Source organism: Vombatus ursinus, unplaced genomic scaffold (assembly GCF_900497805.2).
Source record: "Vombatus ursinus unplaced genomic scaffold, bare-nosed wombat genome assembly UNPS02009132.1, whole genome shotgun sequence".
NCBI classification, from domain to species: domain Eukaryota; kingdom Metazoa; phylum Chordata; class Mammalia; order Diprotodontia; family Vombatidae; genus Vombatus; species Vombatus ursinus.
Genome location: NW_020948910.1, coordinates 12,425,855 through 12,450,651, shown reverse-complemented (window position 1 = coordinate 12,450,651; position 24,797 = coordinate 12,425,855). Strand labels below are relative to the sequence as shown.

The 24,797-nt window shown below is 35.4% G+C and overlaps 1 protein-coding gene across 1 annotated transcript in view; it reads left to right on the top strand.

Annotated features, from left to right (window-relative positions):
* PEX7 (peroxisomal biogenesis factor 7) overlaps nt 1-24,202 on the top strand; it is an 82,170-nt gene extending 57,968 nt beyond the window's left edge. The window contains exons 9-10 of the mRNA XM_027850701.1: nt 17,679-17,778; nt 24,065-24,202. Of these exons, the coding sequence (XP_027706502.1) occupies nt 17,679-17,778; nt 24,065-24,133 (169 nt within the window). The 3' untranslated portion in view covers nt 24,134-24,202. The remainder of the gene's footprint in view (nt 1-17,678; nt 17,779-24,064) is intronic.
* Nucleotides 24,203-24,797: the final 595 nt, after the last annotated feature.

Here is a 24,797-nt window from a genome sequence, read left to right as displayed (position 1 = left end):
AATTGTTGAACCAGTTTACTGCTCTAACACTAGTGCATTGAAAGACCCATTTTCCCACAGTCCTTCTAGCATTTGTCATTTTGCTTTTTTGTCAATTTAGCCAGTCTGATGAGTGTGACATGATACAGAGCTGTTTTAATGCCTATTTTTCTAATTGTTGGTGATTTAAAACATTTTTAATATGGATATTGATAGCTTGAATTTCTTCCCCTGAAAATTGCCCATTCATATCCTTTGACCACTTGTCAATTGAAGAATGACTTTAATTCTTATAAATTTGACTCAGAACCCTGTATGTCTTAGAATTGAGACCTTTATCAGAGAAACTTGCTGTAAAAGTTTTTCTCCCCCAATTTCTTGCTTCTCTTCTAATTTATTGCATTGGTTTTTTTTATGCGAAGCTTTCTTACGTAAGCAAAATTTTCCATTTTACCTCCTGTGAGCTTCTCAATCTATTGTTTGGTCATGAACTCTTCTCCTATTCGTAGATATTACAGGTAGTTTTTTTTTTTCATGCTCCTCTGATTTGCTCATGATGTAATAGAATACTATTGTGTTGTAAGAAATGAGGGAAAAGATAATTTCAAGGAAACATGGAAATACTTGAATGAACTGATGCACAGTGAAATGAGCAAACCCAAAGAAAATTTATATAGGTAACAACAGTGTGAAGAAAAATAACTTTGAAAGTCTTTAAAGAATTCTGTTCAATATAATGGCTACGCACAATTGCAAAGTAACAGTAATGAAATACACTGCTACCTTTTGACAGAGAGAATATAGACTCATGGTGCAGAGTGAAAAACATGTATGGGAATTTGTTTTGCTTGACTGTGTATCTTTATTATAGAGGTTTTACTATTCTTTTTATTTACTGGAGGGAGTTGGGGAGAGGTGGAAGAGAAATAAATTATTTCCCCAACTCCCTAAATGAGATCAAAGGAAGGCCAGAAGGAATCACAGGTAATCAGGACATCTTTGAAAGTTACATGTTGAATTTATTATATACCTTAAAAACATAATAACGATTCAGTGTGTTCCTAGGTGGTGTGTATTTTACTTATTTTATTTAGTTCATTAAGTTCAGAATTTAAAATAAAACTTTTAAAAAATGTTTCACTTGACCCTACTATTCCCACAAGCTAACATCCTGTATCTCTCTTCATCTTAAGTCATACCTCTAGGGGCAGCTAGGTGGCGCTGTGGATAAAATTCCAGCCTTGGAGTCAGGAGGAATGAGTTCAAATCCTCAGGAGCACCTGAGTTCAAATGCAGACTCAGACACATGACACTTACTAGCTGTGTGACCCTGAGCAAGTTACTTAACCCCAATTGCTTCACCCCCCCCCCAAAAAAATCATACCTCTAAAATAAACTGTTTACAATTGTTAACCCATACTTTCTTTCCTCTCACTGACTAGTCAGCCCCTTGCAGTCTGGTTTCTGACCATCTCACTCAGCTAAATTATCTTCTTTGCAAAAGTTATCAGTGATTCCTTAATTGACAGATCTACTGGCCTTTTCTTAGTCCTCATCCATCTTGACTTCTCTATAGCATTTGACACCTTTGTCTTCCTAATTACTTTTAACTTACTGGGTTTTTGTGATACTTCCTTCTCTTGGTTCTTTTCTTACCTGTCTGACCCAGCTCCTTCTCAGTCTCCTTTGCTGGAGACTTCACTCTCAACTGGAAGTTTATCCTAAAGCTCTGTCCGGAGTACTTTTTTCTTTTCCTCTCTCTACACCTTTTCTCCCAGCCCTGTGAGGAGCAAACATCTCTGATCAGGTATGGATCTGCATTCAGCAGAAACCCTGAGCTGCTCTTACCACCCCATCCCACCCATCTACCAAGCCCAGATTTCCAGTGGTCCAGCAATAAGTAAGTCTCACAGGCTGCCCCTCCTCCCATTTCTTACTGGTACAAATTTGACCTTGTCACCCCACTTACTCAGTAACCTTTAGTGACTCCTAAACACCTCCAGGATCAAATATAAAATCTTCTGTTTGGTATTGAAAGCCAGAGACAGTGTGTTTCATCAAGCGTCTTCTGGAGCTATGTTTGGTCGTTGTGTTGATCAGAGCTCTCAAGTCTTTCAAAGTGGTTTGTCTTTACACTGTGCACTTCTGCCTTTTCACAGGCTGACCCCCTTTGATTGGAAATCCCACCCCACCTCAGCCTTAGAATCCCTACTTTCCTTCAAGCTCAGCTCTCTTGCCACCTCCAGTTATGAGGCCTTCTTTATCCTGATCTCCATAATTGCTAGTGCTGTGACAACTGAAATTACTTTGAATATAATGTGTTACTTTGTGTATTTTATATTTACTTATATAGGCACATACTGCTTCTCATTTAGAATATAATTCCTTGAGTGTAGAAACTGTTTTGTTTCGATCTCCATATCCTCAACACCTTGCAAAATGCTTAGTATGTTTAATTGAATGAATAGATTGCCCAGTTTTTAATTAGTCATAGTACATGGAGTGCTGAGTCTGGAGTCAGGAGGACTCCTTTTCCTGAGTTAAAATATGGTCTCAGACACTTAGCTGTGTGACCCTGGGCAAGTCACTTGACCCTGTTTGCCTCAGTTTCTCATCTGTCAAATGAGCTGGAGAAGGAAATGGCAAACCACTCTAGTATCTTTGCTTTAGAAAACCCTAAATGGCTTGGACATGATTAAAAAAAACTGAACAACAGAAAATTATATTAGATCATTAGTTGCAAAGGACCAGTATGCTTCAATTTTGTTTGGAAGTATATTGCTAAAAATCAGCCTTTACTTTTACTTTAGGTATTATATCTTAGTGCTATATAAATGATGTATATATATGTATATCTGTAAAAAATACATGTATTATTATAAATATATGATATATGATGTGAAAATGGTATATGTATTATAAAATATATTGTACCCAGAAATACTCCCCTGTACATTTTCTTGGGAGTGGGAGATTATACCTAGGATTTCATCAATGTAGGGAGTTCATCATGTAGACACTTCCTTTTGATTCAGACTAGCAACTTTCTATAACATATAGTTTTTGTAAATTGGCAGGGGTCACTGAGACTTTAAATAATCACAGGGTCACACAGTATACAAAACAACTTGAATTCCAGTCTTCAGAATGCAATGGCCAGACTTTACCATTACTTCTCCATGTATATTTATTTCTACTTCTACATCTAGCATATTCTCTTTTGTTTCTCCTTAATTCATATCTGATTGCAATTTCTTACAGCCTTTTATGGCCCTTAAGTTTATGCCAGTATATGATAAAGTTTATATTATTTCTTCTTACCACCATCAACTCCTGTATCCTACACTCCCCCCCCCCACACACACTTCTAGCAGAGAAGATGAATTCTACAAAAATCTTTCAGCAAGTCATGAATTTTCCTTTGCTGCAGAGACTGCATCCATAAAAATTGCAGGCTAATGGTTTTCTTTGATTTATCAATGCACTGTTTGGATTTTGTGGTATAGTTGTTGGACTTAATGGTTATGATAATGGAGTGAAGCCAAAAATCTCAAAAACATTGATCCAGTGAAAGTTTCACTTAAAAAAAATTAACTAGTACATTTCGACTGAGATGTTTATATAGATAGCTTCTTAATATTCAACATTTAAAATATTTTATACTGTGGTTTTTGGATTTTCATAGTAATAGTGGCCATTTACTTAGCATTTTAGTATTTTCAAAGTGTCTTACATTTCTTATCAAACTTGATCTTCATAATGACTTTGTAAGCTCGGCACTACAGGTATTATTAGCCCCATTTTATACATAAGGAAACTGAGGCTCAGAAAGGTTAAATGACTTGGCCAGAGTCATGTAGGTATTAAGGTATGGATTGAATCAAATCTCTCCTGATTGTAGGTCAAGCACTTTCTCCATTATGCCATGATATAAAATGTGAATTACTCAATTATCCACAAAAATTAATTTTGTGTTCTAAGTTAACAAGTAGCTATTTTCTGATTTATGATTTTTTTAACCATTTTACAAGATTGCCACATAGGTTTGTCTTACAAATAAATATACAGTATTTATTAGCCCAGAATATTGTTTTGTCATTTTGCTGTCCCTCTTCCTTTTTCTTCAGGAAAAAAAGTTTTCTTCGAGTTAGAAGTTTTATATTAGAATCTATTACTTCTTTCATTATTGTTATGTTTAAACTCTTAGAGGTTTCCTGGGGGCCCTGTGGTAAGTTACTCACATTCATATAACCAGTGTGTGTAAAAAGCAAGACTTATATCCAGATGATCTTGGCTTTTAGGCCAATTCTCAATTTATTGTGCCATGTGATACCTCTCAAGTAATGAAAATCATGAATCATGTGGGGGGGTTTTTTTGTGTGACAAGTAGAGATTTTCTTAACAAAGAAGCCAAAATTAGATGAATTGAGAAAGGGCTTAACAGTACAATGCCAATTAAAACAGTTGTTGGAGCCCTAGGAGAACCCACTCACCAGAGATCCCCCAAACTCCGTAGGGTGTCCTTAGGCCAACAGCCCAATGGAAATAACTATAGATCAGAGAAGCTCCTTGGGACAGTCCTAATGAATCACCAGGATCTGGAACTGACCTTTAATCCAGAATGGTGTTATGGGAAAATGGCCATATTTGATGCCTTTCCAACCCATGAGGTATCAAATAAAGTATGGCAGAATACAACCAACTCAGCTTCTTGTTTTATGAGTCTCTGCCAAATTGAAAGTATACCTGGAGTATTTAGTCGTAGTGAAATACTTCTCTCCCCTATCTGAGTGAAAGTAAAAATAGTTCCTGCCAGTAAAGTCCAGGGAAATGTAGTGAGGCTAGGCCATGTAAGGTATGGAATCTAGGGTTACACTTAGGTATGAGAGGGAAAAGGCATGCATTTTCTTTGTGTGCAACATGTTTTGTTCTTGTATCTCTGAGAAGATGAAGTTAATACAATCACCATCTTCTTAATCTAATAGTTTAAAGTAGCTATATACACTAGACCTTTTTTTTTTCTCTTTCTTTTTAGGCAGTTGGGGTCAAGTGACTTGCCCAGGGTCACACAGCTAGTGTCAAGTATATGGTCTGAGACAGGATTTGAACTCAGGTCCTCCTGACTTCAGGGCCAGTGCTCTATCCACTGTGCCACCTAGCTGCCCCTGTGCTAGATCTTTTTGAAAGTTTGATAAATTAACATCTTTTGAATTTAAACATAATTAAGATATTTAATTAGAGTGGCTTCAACCTATGTTAATATTTGTTCCTTCTCTAAGTTAATAGCTTGACTAGAATCATAGATTTAAACCTGGAAGGAACCCTGGAAGTCAATAAATGCAGTTGGTTTTTTTTTTTACATATGAAGAAACTGAGGCTTAGAGAGGTTAAATGATTTGGCCAAGGCCACAAAAATAACTTGGGCCAGGGCTGGAATTAAAACTCAGGTCCTCTAAGTTCAAATACAGTACTTCTTCAATTGCACCACCCAAATAGTTGGCAAGTGATTTGAGGGAAGAGTGATACTGTCATGAAAACTTTGCTATTCATCTGTATAAACCATCAGATTCAAACAGTGCAAATTCTCATTATTATAATAGTAATATGTCCATGCTATTTCTGTTTGTTTTTTGTTTTGTTTTGTTTTTGTAGGCAGTTGAGGTTAAGTGACTTGCCCAGGGTCACACTGCTAGTAAGTGTTGAAGGCCGGATTTGAATTCAGGCCCTTCTGACTCCAGGACTGGTGCTGTATCCACTGTGCCACCTAGCTGCTCCCATGTTCCATATTATTAAAAAACAAATGAGATAATGAGTCAGGAAATTTGTCATAGCATCTAATTCTTGTCAGCATTAGGGAAGATCCAAGAAGAAGCAATGTATATAGCCCTTAAAAATAACTAAAAGTGGGGAAAGATATGGATGAAAAGAGGTGGTGTCTCAAATAAATTACAATTTTCAAACTATTAGCTGAGCTCATCTCTTGGCGTAATCCCAATGGTAGCAGTGTAGTCCACTACTGTTGCAATGCAGTGAAGTACAAAATTACTTTAGCATGACTTATGAAATTGCATTTTTATTTTTATTTTTTTAGTTACATTGTTTATTCACTTGGTAAATCGCAAAGGCATAGAGACAGAATGTAAAAAGCAATGCAATCAACATATCTTCCTCTGATTACATTGTCTCTCTGCAACTGCTACTTGAATGAAATATCTTGGCCTTAGAGTTCTGTAATGTTTTTAAGTAGACAGAGGTCTGTTCAGTACATTTATTTGCTATGACAGATCTTAAATGTTGAATTATTTTATCAGTAGAGAGACAAAAAGGCACCATGTTTATATACTTCATGGTCAAAAAAATCCAACAACTGAACGTACCATTCCATTTAGAAATGATATATTTTATTTGATCCCTTAATTACAGACTCCTAATTCCTTCCTGTGAAAAAGAAATTAAGTGCCTGACTTCTGTTCACTTGTGCTTGAGGACCCTTGTGTGAATAGCGTGAAAGTAATTCTTGGGTCACTAAGGGTGAAACCAGGAGGAAGTAAATATCTTAAAAGCATATAGCTTGTGTAGCTCTTGATTCACTTACTATTCTGTTGTTTTAAGTTCTGTTGTTTAACTTGAAATCTTTGGTAATAAGATATGTAGTCAAAATTTAAAATGTCATAGACTTTAAATTACCATTAAAGATACATAATATTGTAATTCTTCTGTAATTTGATGGTATCAATACTTATGAACAGTTGTTGTTAACCTTGAAGGTCTCTCTATGCAGAACTGCTCTCTATTGTAGAATCTTAAAAGAACATTTTTCTTTAATGACTGATAAGATTTTTAAACTTTAGGGCAACTTAAAATATCTTTCCTAAAAAAAAACTTCAGCACTATTGTTTTCTGAGTGAAGGAAGTTCCTGACCTATAAATACTTCCACAATATTCATACACAGCCTGATCTGCCATACTTCACCTTCTTCAGCCCTGTCTCACCTCCCCACAAACACTCTACTGGAGTTCTTTTCTTTTAGTACATTCCCCTAGTTAGATCAGATTAATCCACTTACTTAGATCCATTTAACCCATTTGATTAGATTTATTTTTATAATTACATCAAAGTCAACTTATACCCACCCCCTCTATATATACCCCTTTAAAAATGGTGTAATAACTGTAGTTCTCAAGAGTTTGTAACTTCTTCCCTTGTAGGGATGTAAACAGTATGTCCTTATTAATAACATGGTGTTGTTTTTCTCTGTCTCGTTTACCTTTTTATGTCTCTCTTGAGTCTTGTACTTAAAGATCAAATTTTCTGTTGAGCTCTGGTCTTTTATCAGGAAGGTTTGGAAGTCCCCTATTTCATTGAATGTCCATCTCCTCCACTGGAAAATTATACTCACTTTTGCTGGGTAGTTGATCCTTGATTGTAATCCATGCTCCTTTGCTTTATGGAATATTGTATTCCACACCCTACGATCTTTTAATGTAGAAGTTGCAAGGTCCTGTGTAATCCTGACTGTGGTTCCATGATATTTAAATTGTTTCTTTCTGGCTGCTTGCAATATTTTTTCTTTGACCTGGTAATTTTGGAATTTGGCTGCTATATTCCTTGGCGTTTTCAATTTGGGATCTCTTTCTGGAGGTGATCCGTGGATTCTTTCTATGGCTATTTTACCCTCTGGTTCTGGGACCTCAGGGCAGTTTTCTTTGATGATTTCCTGAAAGATGCTGTCCAGGCTCTTTTTTTCATCGTGATTTTCAGGTAGACCAATAATTTTTAAATAGTCTCTCTTGGATCTGTTTTCCAGGTCAGCTGTTTTACCAATGAGGTATTTTACATTTTCATCTATTTTTTCATTCTTTTGTTTCTATTTGACTGATTCTTGCTCTCTTGTAGAGTCATTAGCTTCCATTTGCCCAATTCTAATTTTTAACAAATTGTTTTCTTCTGTTAGATTTTGTATCTCCATTTCCATTTTATTTTTTAAGAAATTCTTCTCCTCATTGAGTTTTTGTGTCTACTTTTCTGTTTGACCAATTCTGCTTTTTAAGGAGTTATTTTCTTCAGTTAATTTTTGTCCTTCCTTTTCCAAGCTATTGACTCTCTCTTGCATATGTCTCATTTCTTTTCCCAGTTTTTCTTCTACTTCTCTTATTTGACTTTTAAAGTCTTTCTTGAGCTCTTCCAAGAAGGCTTTTTGGGCTTCAGATCAGTTCATATTCCCTTTTGAGGTTCCAGATGTGAGTTTGTTGACAATGTTGTCCTCTTCAGAATTTCTGCCTTGATCTTCACTGTTCCCATAATAAGAATCTATCATACGTTTCTTTTTGCTCATGGTGTGTGAATATTTCCTGGCTTTTAAAGAGACTGAGCTCTCCTGCTGGGGAGCAGAGGGCCCTGACCCAAGCTCCTTGTGTTAGGAGCGTAGGGCCTGGTCACTGGCTTTGTGTGCTGGGGCCTCTGATGTTGGCAGATGAAGGCTGTAGAGTTCTGGCAGCTTACCTGGTGTTGGGTTGGAATCATCAACACTGGAACTCTAGGGGCAGGTTGGGTAGTGTGGCCCCTGGAGATTTCCTGCTCACCCAGGCCTTTCCTTCCTTACCCTTTCTTCAACTCCTTTCAGATGGATATTGCAGGTTGTTTATCTGCCTGGGTCCCCTTGGAGTGCTGCTTCCTTTAGTTTTGCTGAGGCACTGGGAGAGCCAGTTGCTGTAGAATGCTGAGGCACTTGGTGGTTTTCCAAGCTGGTTTCCACCAGTTCCCTTGCCCTCACTGAGGCACTCAGGGGTCCTGGTGTTGATGTTTGCCTGTTCCATCACCTGGGGTTCAGGATCTCCCCCAGGTATGCTGAGGTGGGGCTTTCTGCTAGCTTGCTGGGATGCCTCTCATTCCGCACTGCTCCCCCTCCCCCAGGGCAAGAGGGGCCTTTCCCATTAATCCCTCAAGCTTCCTGGGCTACAGGACTGCTGCACCCTGTCTTTCTGCTGGTTCAGCTGTTCCAGGGTTTTTCCTGGGGTGACATTTTCTGGGCTTTCAGAGGTTAATAAGGGATGGTAAGAGCAACTTACTTTTTACTCCTCCATCTTAGCTGCCAGAAGCAGACCTCCCCAATAGTTTCAGGGAAGCTATTGTGGAAAAACAAAAACAAAATTTGGAGCTTTTAGAAAATGAAAGGTTTAGAAGTCCTGAAAAAGAAGATGAGATAAAAAGAAGAGCAATACCGTCTCTATGTCACTTCCCTGAGTTTGAAGCCCTTGTCCAAAAATATCTTATAGTTTCTTGCCTGATTTTTTTCTACTTCATTTTGTTAAGTTGCTTAAAATTCTACAAATGACCAATCCAATGTGGATTTATAAGAATTCTGTTAAGGGTATACAAATATTTCTGGGAAGATTAAGGAACAACTAGTTATTCCCACATTAGTGGCATTTCTTGTCCACCTCTTGTATCTCATGGCCTCTTGCTCATAAGACTCAGAACATACACAAATAATGCTGGTACTGTGGTTTGTTTATATTATTGATCAAATTGATTTCATGGACTAACGTGGGAAACCTTTCATTTATAACATTTCTGTGGGGAAATGTCATAAATCTCAAACAACCTGCTAGCTAACAAACCTTTTCATACATGTGTATTTATATATATATATATATATGTATATGTATATGTATATATATCTCAAAGGCTAAGATTACTTGTGTTGAATATTTTCATATATTTGTGAAAATGAATTTCTTCTCAGTCAAAAGTCTTTTCAGGAAAATGCTATGTAAGGTAGTGTTGAACGCAAACTGACAGGCAGCAAACTTTTAAACATATAATTATTAATGAATTTAATTTATTATTTAAATTCTCAAACTCAACATGTCCAAAACAGAACTCATTAACTTTCCTTCCAAATGTGTCCCTCTTCTGAGGTTCCCTATTACTATTGAGGGCACCAAGCTCCTTTCAGTCTCCAGACTTGACTCCTTTCAGTCCCACTGCTTGACTCCACCCTTTGTATCTAATCAGATTTTGTCATTTTTATCTTTACAACATCCTTTATATAAAATCCTCTCTATTTGCAAAGCTGCCAGTATTTTATAGGTCTTCGTCACCTCATTCCTGAACTATTGGGATAGTCTTCTGATTGGTCTACCTTGCTTATGTCTCTCTCCTTTCCAGTCCATCCTACATTAAGCTGCCATAATGATTTTTCTGAAATGCAGTTCTGACCATGTCACCCTCCCCCCCCCCAGTCAATAAAGTGGTTCCCTATTACTTCTAGGACCAAATATAAAATCCACCTCTCTTCTTCCCATACTCCAGTCTTTCAAAGTATCTTATACTTAACTCACTCCTCCTATGATCCAGCTATTTTCCATTCCTTACACTTGACATACCAACAACTCTCTCCCTTTTTATTGCCAGTCCCTGTACCGTTCTCCCTCCTTACCCTCTACTTCTCTAGCTTCCCTGACTCCCTTCAAGATTTAGCTCAAATCTCACCTACAAGAGTCACTTCCCTGGTTCCCCACCTTCATCTTAGTCCTTTCCCTTTGAGATTATTTTCCATTTATACTGTATATATCTTGCGTGTGTATGTTTCATATATGTTTGTGATGTGTATGTGTGTGTATTTAATCATTTGCACATTATCTCTCCCACTACAATGTGAGAAGGGACTGTGCTTTTGCCTTTCTTTGTATCTATAGCACTTAATACTCAGTCGGCATTTAATAAGCACTTGTTGACAGACTGACTAAAATAATTAATCTGATACAAAACGAGTTTATGCATTTTGACCAACATAGACCTAACTATTCAAATATGAGAACAGGTTGTAGTTTTTCTTAGAAATAATAGTGAAAAAAGGTTTTGCCATTATTTTTATGCAAGGAACATGAAGTAGAAGGAAAGAGAAAGCAGTGAGCCCTTAGCAAGTTTGTCACCCCAGGGTACCAAAAGCCTTAGCAGGTGTGGTTGTTGGGCCACTGTCAGTCATCTTTGAAAGACTGTGGAGTACAGGAGAGGTGCTTTAGGACTGAATAAGGTAAATGTACCAATTTTGAGAAAAGAGAAGAGAATGGATTCTACAAACAATAGGAAAAGGAGCTTAACTTTAATTCCTGGCAAAATTCTAGAACGTATTCCTAAAGGGAAGACTAGAAATTATGGTATTAAAGATTTAGAGCTGGATGAGACTTCAGGAACTATCTAGCCCAACTCCTTTATTCTAAACATAACTGGGGCCCAGAAAGGTTGTAACTTAACTAGAGTCACTAAGGTATTGCTTATCAGAGCAGGGATTCACATCTAGGTATTCTGACTGAAAATGCAATGTTCTTTTCACTGCACCATGTTGTTTCACCTAATGTAGCCTTCTTCCCAATGAAGGAATCTTTTCTACAAATCTCTGGACAAGAGGCAAGGTCACCTTGCCACTGCCTGAACGCTCCAGTGACAGAGACTTCCTTAGTAAGGCAATCCATTTCATACCTGTTATATTTGCACAAACCATATAGTTTCTCTGGGTATCATTGCACAAACCCACAAATAATTCCTATCCTTTTCCCTAACAGTCAGTCAGTTAACAAGCTTGTATCAAGTGCTTACTGTGTGCCAGGCACTTTTCTAGGCACTGGGCATACCAAGACAAAAAATGAAACAGCCCCTTTCCAGAAGTAGCTTACATTCTAATGGGGGCAGATTGCACATGGTAGCAGAGTGGGTGGGGAAGTGAAAATAAGGCAGAAACTGATCTATAGTCTAAGACCTATTATGTCATAGATGGACCTAAGGGTGAAGTATAGGTGATTCTGTGAAGAAGTAATGATACAAACAGTGGCAGCAGACTGTATGGTGTATGGGGGACTTTAGAAGGGGATGGTTTCAAGAGATGACGTAGACTTAGAAACAATCAGACTTGGTAACTGGACATACAGAAGTAAGAATGAAGAGTCAAGGATGACCTTAAGGTTCCAAACTTGCAGAACTAGAACACTTGTGGTGCCTTTGATAGAAATGGAAAGTTTGGGGTCGTGGGAGGAGGAATGGGGGGTTAGGGAGAAAGATTCTGTTTTAGACATGTTGAAATTGAGATGCCTATGTTTAAGGTAGGGGGAGATTTATGATTAGAGCTTAGGACAAACTAAGGCTGTATATGTATATGTGTGTGTGCGTATTCATATATATATATATATATTTATATATAGTATCTGCATAGAGATAATTGAAGTCATGGGAGCTGATGAAATTATCAAGTGAAGGTGTTGAGAGAGAAGATGAGAGGGCCCAGGATAGAGCTTTGGGAAACTCCCCATTTAGGGGGCATGAAAGAGATGAGGAATCAGTAAAATGGAATGAGAAAAGGGTAGTCATACAAGTAAGAGAGCCAAGAAGGGTTTTTTTTTCCCCAAAAAGAATGGGAGACCTGGAAATGTTTGTAGGTAGCAGGGAAGGAATCAGTAGATGAGGAGAGATTGAAGATTAGTGAGATATAGGGGAGATAGTGGGGCAATCTGCTGGTGAAAACAGGAAGCGATAAAATAAAGGGTATTATGTACTAGGAGTGACCTTGACTAGAAGGGCAACTTCTTCATCAAAGATTAGAGTGAGGAATAAAAAAAAAACATTAGAGTGAGAGAAATTTTGAAGAATGGTGTCAGAGGAACGTGAAATGAGAAGGGGAGGAGGGAGATGTCGTAGGGGATAGCCTCAAATTTTTGGTGAAGGATGAGTTGGGGGTCCTCTGTTGAGAGGGTGGGGAAGGATGCAGAAAGAAGTGGTTCAGAATAACTATGAACTCTGAAATTTTTGACAAAGTTTTACTTTGCCTCTGACCAGCAATGACTTATTAATTAATATTTCACTAAGGCAAACCAACACTAAGGAATCTAACCTCAAAATAAGTAATAATATTCCTTATTGTTGAAGAATACCAAAGAATAATGTAATAAGCTAATAATCCAGTTGCATATTTCTTGAAGTTCTTACAGATTTCATTTAAGAATTTAAGGGACAATTGATTAGAGAAATGCAAATCAAAACATCTCTGAGGTACCACATCACACTTACCAGATTGGCTAACATGATAAAACAGGAAAATGATCAATGTTGGAGAAGATGTAGGAAAATTGGAACACTAATGCATTGTTGGTGGAGTTGTGAACTGATCCAGTCATTTTGGAGAGCAATTTGGAACTATGCCCAAAGGGCTATAAAGCTGTGCATACACTTTGATCCAGCAATACTACTTCTAGGTCTGTATCCCAAAGAAATCATAAAAACAGGAAAAGGACCCATATAAACAAAATATTTGTAGCCACTCTTTTTGTGGTGGCCAAGAATTGGAAATTGAGGAGATGCCCATCAATTGGGGAATGACTGAACTAGTTGTGGTATATGAATGTAATGGAATACTGTTGTGCTATAAGAAATGATGAGCAAGCAGACTTCAGAAAAACCTGGGAAGACTTGTATGGACTGATGCCGAGTGAGGTGAGCAGGACTAGGAGAACATTATACACAGTAACAACCACATTGTGTGATGACTAACTTTGATAGACTTAGCTCTTCTCAGCATCTAAGACATCTCCACAAGTCCAATGATGAAAAATGCTATCCACATCCAGAGAAAGAACTGTGGAGTTTGAGTGGAGATCAAAGCATACTACTTGCTCTTTTTTTTTCTTCTGTTTTGTTTTGTTTCTTCTTTCTTGTGGTTCCTCCTGTTGGTTCTAATTCTTCTTTACAACATGACTAATGTGAAAATATGTTTAATAGGAATGTATATGTGTAGCCTATATCAGATTGTGTGCTGTCTTGGGGAGGGAGGAGGGAAGGAAGGGGGAGCAAATTTAAAACTCAAAAGCTTATAGAAATGATTGTTGAAAACTAAAAATAAATTAATTAATTTTAAAAAAAGAAATGATAAGAAGGCAGACTTCAGAAAAACCTGCAAAGACTTATATGAACTGATGCTGAATCAAGTGAGCAGAACCAAGAGAACACTGTACATAGTAATAGCCACACTGTGTGATGACTGACTTTGGTAGACTTAGCTCTTCTCAGAAATGCAAGAATCTAAGACAACTCCAGAAGACTCACGATGGAAAAAGCTGTCCACATCCAAAGAAAGAACTATGGAATCTGAATGTAGATGGAAGCATACTATTTGCTCTCCTTTTCTTTTTGTTGTTTTGTTTTGATTCTTCTTTCTCATGCTTCCTCCCATTGGTTCTAATTCTTTTTTACATCATGACTAATGTGAAAATATGCTTTAATATGAAAGTGTAAGTAGAGCCTATATTAGATTGCATGCCGTCTTGGGGAGTGGAGAGGAGAGGGAGAGAGAGAAAATTTAAAACTCAAAATCTTATGGAAGTGAATGTTGAAAACTAAAAATTAATAAATAAATTGTTTAATTAAAAAGGAACAGAAATTATGTAAGACAAAATTTTTTTAAAGTTTTATAAACTTAGTAACAAAAACTCAAATAAAAATACATAAAACCATAAACTTTGGAGTATTTTTAAAAGAACACATATTAACTTTAATGAGTCTTTATCTGCATGCAATATTAGATTCTTTGCTGCTATTCTCCTTCACTCATATATATATATATATATATATATATACACATACATATATCTTTCCTATTTCTTTGTATTATTCTTATTTGTCAAAAACCTCAAAGTTCTTACCTTTCAACAGATAGCTGATGGAAGAACTGTTTGCATAAATTATATTTAAAAAATTGATACTTTTCTAGCATAGGAATAATTTTGGTTTTAGAAATTCAGTAGGACATACAGAATTACTTTTGCCTATAGAATTCATAACAGTGTTTGGAAAATTAAATTTTGACTGTAATTGTGCTTTATCCTGGAATATATGTGAAAAACAAAGGAGGCCACTATTATGATTTCTGAGAAAGACTACAGCTTGTTCTTTTATCTATTTGAACAGGAAGATTTCCAAACATGAAATCACTCTTTCTAAATGTTTTGTAAATCTTAGTCATCTGGTAAATGACCTACTTATTAATTGCCTTTCTGGTACCAACAACAATAAATAATCTATAGCAACAATCCTTTTACAACTTAATAGGATTACCTTATGCATTTATTGAGGAAAAAAATACCAACAGGTTAAATAAATTCATACTGTTGGTTCTGTGTGTTTACTCTGTTCCCAGACATATCTGCTGAACTTTCAGTGTTTTCCATGTTACAGGTAATGGAGTGGCTTTGGATTTTTTTTTTGGTAGGGTATGTCTTGCTAAGTTAAAATGTGGTATTTTTATGGTATATTTTAGAGTCAGATTTTTTAAAAAGTGGTAAATAAAGCTTTTCATTTAGAAATAAACCTTCATTTTATCCATGGCAAACAGTCTAATTCTTCTTTATAAAAGAGGTGTAACATGTTATGATTATCAGACTTCAAATGATAGATATAATTTTCTAATGTATACCTATGAAAATAAATATATTCTTAGCTGGTCTCTTACATTGAGTGGAATAGAAGTCCAAACTATAAGGAAAGTATTGTCTGAAAAAGATAATTTCATGATTAAACAGAAATTCACAGAGGAAAAATTATTTTTTAAAAATTTCCATATCTGGTGAAATAAAAATTAAATGAGATTTTTTTATGTCACTCCTGAAGACATTCATTTATTAGATATTATTTTAAATACACATACTGAGTATTTACTATGTGCTGAGTGTTATGGGTATTACAGAGTAAATGAGTAAGACATGGGCCTTATCCCCAAGGAGGTTGTTGTCTAGCACAAATGCATTAATGTTTTATTTAGAATCATAAAATTTTGAACTGGAAAGGATCTTTGAAGTTTTTGTGGTCTAACTCATATTTCTTGGTTGTGGAAACTTATATTTTTGCTCAGCTACCAAAAATGTAAAAACAGAAACCATTCTTCTCACAAATATATTCTTGTATATTCTTACTCCATCCTAGCTCCTGAAAAACTAAAAAATGAAATTACCACCTTAGAGGATATTCTGAGGTATTTATAAAGGTAAAAGAGAATGGCCATGTCTTGCAGACTAATACTTTGGATAGGCATGAGTGTATAATTGAGAGAATTGTAGACTTTGAGTCTTCTCTTAACTCTGCAACAAACTGTTACCTTAAGCTAGTCACTTAACCTCTCTGTGTTTGCTAATTTGTAAAATGAGAGTTCTGTTTTGGACATTATTGAATTGCAAAATCTTAGTAAAAATTACATTTTAAACATCAAACGATAAATAATAAAACTCATTTAAACTTTTAGCTTGGTAGTTGTATAGTAATCCATAGTTGGCAGAGTTTCTTTAAAATTTAGATGGATTTGTGATCATATCTATGTATGTACTCTTTAAATGCAGATTGTGATCCATTCACACCTGATCATCTTGTTCTCTTGTAAATCTGTCACGGGATGTATCCAAAGTTCTAGAAACTAACTTTCTTTAGTTCTTTTGACTTCTTGTGGCTACCAGCATTGAATGTAGACTGTCCATGGGTGATACTCAGGGATGTACTGTAGCCAACTTTTACCATTGTTAAATTTCCAGGGTGACCATTTACATCTTGGAAATTAGTAAACACTACAAATCAAGCCTTGATTTATTGTTTTGTTAATTACCAAAACTTGAGAAAATGATGACAGTGTATGTAACAATCTGCGCATAGAGCTCCTCACCTGTCCGACAAAGGAGGAAAAAATATTTCATTATCACACCTCTGGAATAAAAATTAGACATTATATATATTCTGAATTTTAATGTATTTTAGTGTTTTTTTTAAATTTACATTATTGTAGTCACTGTGTACATTGTTCTGTTCTGCTTTCTTGTTCTGCATCGGTTCATTCAAATCTTCTTTTTTCTGAGTTCCTTGCATTTGCCATTTGTTACAGCTCAGTAATATTCTATTATATTCCTGTACTACAATTTGTGTAGCCATTTATCACTCAGTTAGACACCTACTTTACTTCTAGTTTTTTTGCTGCTATAAAATTTTTGACATATATGGGACTGTCCTTTCTAGCATTTACTCCTATGTAGTATAAACCTTGTAGTGGGATCTCAGGGTCAAAGAGCATATGTATTTGGTTACTTTTTTTGTTTTGTTTTATTTTGTTTTTGAGATTAGGCTTCCTCTCTTGCCTGGGCTGAAGTGTAGCCTTAAGACTCATCTATTTTGTCCCACTCTGATTAACATGAGAGCTTTGACCTGCCCCATTTTTTACCTGGGCTGCTTTGCCCCTCCTTAACCTGGTGGCCCTTCTGGTCTCAGGCACTTACCATATTAATGCTGAACTTAATGTGGACGCCCAGTTGGCTTAGTCCACTGCAGCTCAAGAGATCTCTGAGACTCAGCTTCCCTGGTAATAGGAATTACAGACTGTTCCAGCACAACCAATCTGGTTGCTTTTTTTGTGAAACCTCAAGTTGATAACCAGATTGTTTGGAACTGTTCACCGCTACTGTACTAATAGTGCCTTCACAGTCAAGCTAGCTTTTGCTTTTTTTTCTTTTTCATATATCACCTTTGGCAATTTAATTCAGAATTGTCTTAATTTGTACTTCTCTTCATATTAGGTATTTGAAACATTTATCTGTATTGTTAATAATCCATATTCCTCAGAGTAATTTTTTAAAAACGAGTTTGACTACTTGAATCATTTTTGTGTTTATGTCAACAGATTCTGGAACTTTTCGAAGCCTGATCCTCTCCTTGAAACAGTGGAGCATCATACAGAGTTTACATGTGGGCTAGATTTAAGTCTACATAGCCCTACTCAGGTAATGGATATCACATACTTATATTTTCCTCTCTTCCCTGAGGTAATAAATTATCTTAACAAGGTACAGGTTGTGGTGTCTACCACTATTGACAACTGTCAGGTAGCTGTCATGCCTCCAGGAAGATTCTAGCAAAACAGCAAACAATTTGATGTATCCATGAATAAAAAATGGATATTTTTACCCGTTATCTGGAAGAAAATTTGAATTGGTGGAAAAATGAAATTTATCATCAACATAGGATAAAGAATCTATGTTTCCATCAGTTTGGGTACCTAGTCAACCACTGTAAATCATAATTAACCCCCTGATGATGAGTTACTCTGAAGTTAGCTAGGATAATTGGGGGCTTAATGAAGTGGGGCTTATTAGCCTTCATAAAGTTTTGAGAAGTAGAAAAGAACAAAGAACTGGAAACAAAACAATGTGATTGGTTACAAAGCCTAAAGTATCATAGATGATGGAAAACAATATGATTGGATGGAAGTCAGGAATGCAAGACAAGCAACATCCCCTCCCTCCATCTTGTTGCTATAGAAAGTTCATTGGTGGTGTCCACCTGCATGGTTAAAGTCATAGCCTTCACAGTCCAGACTTTCTTGAAGGACAGCCAGCATTGCAGAGATAAGAGACTTTCTGGCACCCACCTGTTTCTTGCAAGGCTTGTTAGGGAGATAACAGATTTCCTTTAATTGTACATAGATAGTAAGATGTGTAGAGACAGTATATTTCTTAGAATTTGGGTAATTTAGGGACAGCTTATCTGGGGGAGGAAAACTGAACTTAACTCAGATAAAGAAACATGGCTTAGGCAGTTTTATAGCATATTAGGGGTAATATAGAATAGAATCAATTACAAAATGAAATCAGAATCAATTTGGTTTTCTCAGTGAGTAAATGAGATGGTGGCATGTGCTTTTCATTGGGACACAGTTTAACCATGGAGCTAAAAGGGAGATTAGTGATGGCAGATCACTCCTTTCCCTTTTTTACCTCAGAATTTTTATGACATCACAGTCCCTGACCCCTCCTCCTCTTGTCCAGTGGTGCCTGTCTTCTCCTCTGCATTTCATAAATTATTTCATGAGTACTATGTTAGGAAAAGTGTACATTATCAGAATTCATATTTTCTTATAACGAATTGTGTGTGGAAAAGAGTATTTCAGCAACCTCTAGAGAAAAGTTACAGTTTCTGGTGGTTGTGAGAACCCAACCTCCTTTTTTCCTGTAGGTTCAGTGTGTCACCATTTGCATTTTTTACTTTTGCACCATTTTCTAGAAATGTTACCACTGCAAAAGCTGAGAATTGGCTGGATAGATAGAGGTACAGCTAGGTATATATAGTCATAAAGATATGTTTATGTCTATATATGTAATTGCGCATAGCTACAGATAGGTATATATAGTCATGTAGATATAAACATGTATGTATGTGTACATATAGACATAGATATATGACTAATAGCTATTCCCAAATAGATAAGTGGTCAAAGGATATGAATGAACAGTTGTCAAAAGAAGAATTGCAAAGTATTTGCAACCATGTGAAATAATGCTGTACTTCAGTAAAAATCAGAGAAATGCAAATCAAAACAACCTTGTATTTGCACTTTACCCCTGCAAATTGGCAAAAAAAAAAGTCGGTGTTGGAGGAGTTATAGAATGATAGGCACACTAATACATTGTTGGTGGAGCTGTGTGTACAACCATTTTGGAAAGCCATTTGGAATTATGCAAATAAAGTGACTCAAATGTCCAAGTCCTTTGAACCAGAGACTCCCTTTCTAGGCTTGTGCTCCAAGAAAACCATCAATAAGAAAAAAGTTCCCATATACTCCAGAATATTTATAGTTTCACTTTTTGGGATGTCTAAGAATTGGAAACAAAGTAGATGTCTGTTAATTGGGGAATGGTTAAACAAGTTGTGGTATGTGACTGTAATGGAATATTACTGTGCTGTCAGATATGATGTGTGTAATAAATACAGAAAAGCATAGAAAGTTCTATGTGAACTGATGCAGAATTAATTAAGCAGAGCCAAGAAAACAATGTATGTAGTAACTACAAGAATGTGAATGGAAAGAGCAACTACACATCAAAAAATCAAAAGCAAATGTAACAAAATTATAAAAATACAGCAGGTCTCAAATAAAGAGATATGAGAGGAGAGCCCCAACCCACCCCTTTGTGGAGGTGGGAGGTCCACTGGGATTGTGCATTAGTCATATTTTCAGAGTGTTTCAGTGTGTTGGTCAGGTGTGCTGATTTTTTTTTCTCTCTAAAAAAGTTTGTTATATGGAATGGCTCTTGGGGAGAGGGAAGGATACTTTGAATATTATGATGTAAGAAAGAAGATATTAATAAAAACATTTTAAAAGTTTTAAAGCTAATTGTAGACTAACTTAATTCTAAAGAATGAGTGGGTCAGAGAACAAATCACAAATATAATCAATAATTTCATTAAAGTTAATAACAACAATGTGATAATGTATCAAAATTTTTAGAATATAACTAAAACAATTTTTAGATGAAATGTATATATCTAAATACTTGCATCAACAAAAGAGAAAAAGAACAGATCAATAAATTGTAAATGGAACCTTTAAAAAAGCTAGAAAACCAGCAAATGTAAAGCTGCCAATCAAACATCAAAATAGGAATTCTGCAGATTGAAGAAGAAATTAGCAAAATTGAAAGTAAAAACGAAACAAAAACCCCACCATTGAATTAATAAAGCTATGTGTTTTTTTAAGCCGACAAAATGCACAAAAAAGAAGAAAACTAAATTATAAGTGTCAAAAATAAAATTGGTAAATTCACAAAGAAATAAAAGAAATTATTGGAACTATTTTACCCAGTTATGTATCAATAAAACTGACAATCTAAATGAAATAAATGAATATTTACAAAAATATTAAATGCACAGCTTATTTGAACAAGAAATAAAGGATTTTGCCTAATCTTAGAAAAAGAAATTGAGCAAGCCATAAATGAACTTCCAAAGACTAAAACCCAGGACCATTTGGATTTACTTGTGAATTCTTTGAAACATTTTTTTAAAATTCCAATTTTGTTTGAAATTTGTTTGAAAAAAAAATGGAAGAAGATGAAGTCCTGCCAGATTCCTTCTATGGTATAAATATGGTTTTGACACCAAAACTGGAAGAGTCAGAACAGAGAAAGATAACTATGTTTTTCTGTATTTTATGGTTTTCAATATCCCTCATGAATACTGATAAAAAAGTATTTATAAATTATTATTGAGGAGACTACAGAAATGAAGTATAATTATACACTATGAAAACTACAAATATAATTGACCATATTAATAACAAGAATAACAAGTCATATGATTATTTATCAATAAATGCAGAAACAATTTTGACAAAACACACGTTCTATTCCTTTTTTAAAAAATTAGAAAACAGAAATAAGTGATATCTAAAACCAAGTACAAGCATCTTCTGTAAAAAAATAAACTAGAGGATTTTCCAATAAAAAAGAAGGGAACAGTCATTTATTAAGTGCCCAGTATGTGCCAGGCACTGTGCTAAATGCTTTAAAAATATCTCATTTGTTCTTCACAACAAAGCTGTGACATAGGTGCTATTATGATCCCCATTTTGCAGTTTAGAAAATTGAGGCAGAGAGAGGTTGTGACTTGCCTAGGGGCACAGAACTAATAAGTGTCTGAGGTAGGATTTGAACTGCAGTCTTTCTGACTCCAGGCCTAGTGCTCTATCCACTAGCCACTTAGTTGCCTCTAGTAAATTTGAGAACCATTTAGTTGAATGGTGTTTCTGTGTCTTTTATTAAAAATAGAGCGTGACCTGGCCCCAAAGAAAAATATACAGGAAAATAAACCTCCCTTCCCTCTTTGTAGAGATCAGGGGACTATAGGTATAGAATGTTGCATATACTGTCAGTCTCAGTTATGTGGTTAGTTTTGAACTGCTTTTTCCCCTCTCTTTCAAAGAAATTAATTGTTTTTCTTTTTTTTAAAAATAGGTCTTATGATATTGTTCACCAAAGTCGCTTAAAGCCCTTACAGAGATCCACATAGTAAATTACTGCTTATGGTCACTTGCAGGAAAAACATAGTCACTGAAAATAGTTATTTATACTTTCTTTCAGCAGAAAAAAAACAACTTTGTAACCCAGTATTCTTACCTTTTCATCTTAGGTACCAGAAAACTTAGAGTGATATTGTTCAGCTGCTATAAGCTGTTCAGTTCAGGTATTGACATTGGGCATTCTCTCAGACTTGGGAGCAAGAGTGCTTTATGTAGGAAAAATTGGTTTATTTAGAGAGAGGTCATTCTTTTTCACTTCTTCATCCAAGTCACTTAGCTCCTTTCTTCCCTTCCACCCTTCTAAAGTCTTTAGCCAGAGCTAGATGTGACCCAGCTGAGCTATTTTTGGTTCAGTATGATTTCAAGTAGCTTTTTTTTCTCATGAGAAAGTCATAACACCATTTGAAGAATTGTAGTAAAATCCTGCTAAATTTTGTTGGTTATTTGCATTCATTTTGAATGGTCCATTCATAGTAATATGTTACAAGGGCTTTATTTATGGATGTTAATAAATTTCCCTAATTATTGAATTTTTTTTTAATATAAGAGACTGGAAGGTGGACTATTGAATTCATTCAGCAAAAAAATATTTACTTTGTACAAGGCAGTGAAACAGCAATGAGAGAAGTGAATTTCTGAGTAATCTTGGATGATTAATTTATATCCTGTTCCTCAGTTCCTCATCTCCTTGGCAAAATAATAATAATTACTGCCACACATATAGGGAAAGGACAAGAAAAATGTACATAAAACACAAGGATAAGTAGCTGTGATTTCTGTGATTTGTGGCTAGGAAAATAGGTTATGCTGAGTTCTCTAAATAGTCAGTGTTAATCTGTCTTTTTCAAAAGACACCTCCCCTCCCTTTTTTTTTTTTAAGAAGAAAGGCAGCTAGTATGAGACTCAAGAGATCTGAGTTCTAGTCTTGCCTCTAAGTCTATGTGTTTTATATTTTATTGACAGTTTAACTCATTTAGACCTAAATTTCCTTTGTAAAATGAGAATATTGATGTGGATCTGAGGCCTAGATTCTATAATCAGCTGAAGCTATTGGTTTAATATCATCTTCCTCACAACTTAATGTATTTTGATTAAATTAAATGGGTTTTTGATTTCTGAAGCTGTAATAGGGAAATGATAACATTTGTCACAGCTGGGAGATCTCCCATGTAACTTCCAGTTTTTATGATACTACTTCATGTTGAAGATAAAATATTCCAGAAACAGAAAACAGTGCATATATTATGCATATAGTAAAATATCATATAATATACATTTAACATATAAACACATATGTATTTTATGTAACACATTAAGCATGGTCACAGTATTAACTAAATATCATAAGCTTTGTACTGTGAATACAAAGAGATATATTAGAAGAGAAGGGAGACAAAGACTTTGTTTTGTAGAATAAATATAAAGCACAGATGACCACAGTTCCAAGTACACAAGAAAAAAAAAAATGGGCATATAATATGAGGCAGTAGACAAAGATGCACTGGTTCAAGTATGGTGTTAGGAAGATGAAGGTAATCCTAACTACAATACAGAATGTATATTTCCACCAGAGCCACGGGACCAAAAATGCAGAAGCAAATTCTAAAGGTATTTTTTGGCTTTGTGAATAGACAACAGAAAGGTGAACAATGAAAACCATCTAGCTTTCATAGCATTTCTGCTCAACAGATTGTATAGGAAACAAGGCATGTTTTGTTCCTTTATATGTCATCTGTCTTAGATTAAACACACAGAAAAAGAAAAACTAGGCTCTGCCATAGTTGAGACTTATCTCAAATCATTAATTTAACCACCGAACTACACTTTCTTGGCAGTCTGGGGAAGCACCTGGGCATGGGTCATTTCTATATTAGGGCTCTTTGTTGTTTGTCCTTGTATTCCTACTATCTAATGTACTGCCTGGCACATAGGAGGTGCTTTAGAAATGCTGCTCTATCAATCGGTTGTTTGAACTCTAGTAGATTAAACCAGCTATCTGTGTAGTCAACAGCATTTTGTGTCTCTGAAATTTATGTGGGGAGGGTAAATTTTTTTTTTTTGTTAAAAATATCTCTTTGTTCTTTATGTTCAAAGATAATGCTGTTGACAAAATAGGTACCAGAAATGGTTTCTGGTTTGCTGCCATTTCAAAATATCTAAATAAATTTATCTATATAAATGTTTCTGCTAACTTAAACTTTTGTGTTTTCTAGGTAGCTGACTGTGCTTGGGATGAAACTGTGAAAATCTATACCCCAGCTTGTCTTATGAACCCCCCTTAGGAAGAGCTCTCCTGCTCAAATGCAGGCTAACAAACTATCCAGTGCAAAATAAATGAACTGTTGATAACATTTGGACATAATTCTTTATATTGTTAGGATTTTAAACTTTATAAATGATTAGTAATTAATTGAAGATAGCAAATAGAAACCTTGGTTAGTTATTTGAACCTATTGTGCACATTAAATTTCCTACGTTTATGGATTTGGTGTGTTTCCTACATGAATTATGGTGTTTCTTACTATATATGCTAAGATTTAATCTCTGTATTGTAAAATACACAAAATAAAAGGAGTCATTTGGTTGAATTGAAAGTGATACATTTTATTTTTGTGTCACATTTTTCATGTAAAATGACTAATGCTCTTGATAATAAATATCCCAATAAATTGCTTCTCTTAACTATTACTATGACAAAAAAAGATTGTTTTTCTTATGTACACTAAATATGTATGTATGTATATATGTAGTAACATGAAAGTTCGCTGTAAATTAAACCCAAAAGAACAGTGAGATGCTCTGAAAACTTGAAATGTAGGCAGTCTTTTACCTATTCAATTCAACACACCTTCATTATACCCCTACCACTATAAGACTCCAGAGAGACAAATATGACAAAGAAAAAGATTCTTGTGGTCAAGAAGTTTGTAGTTTCGTGTGAGACAT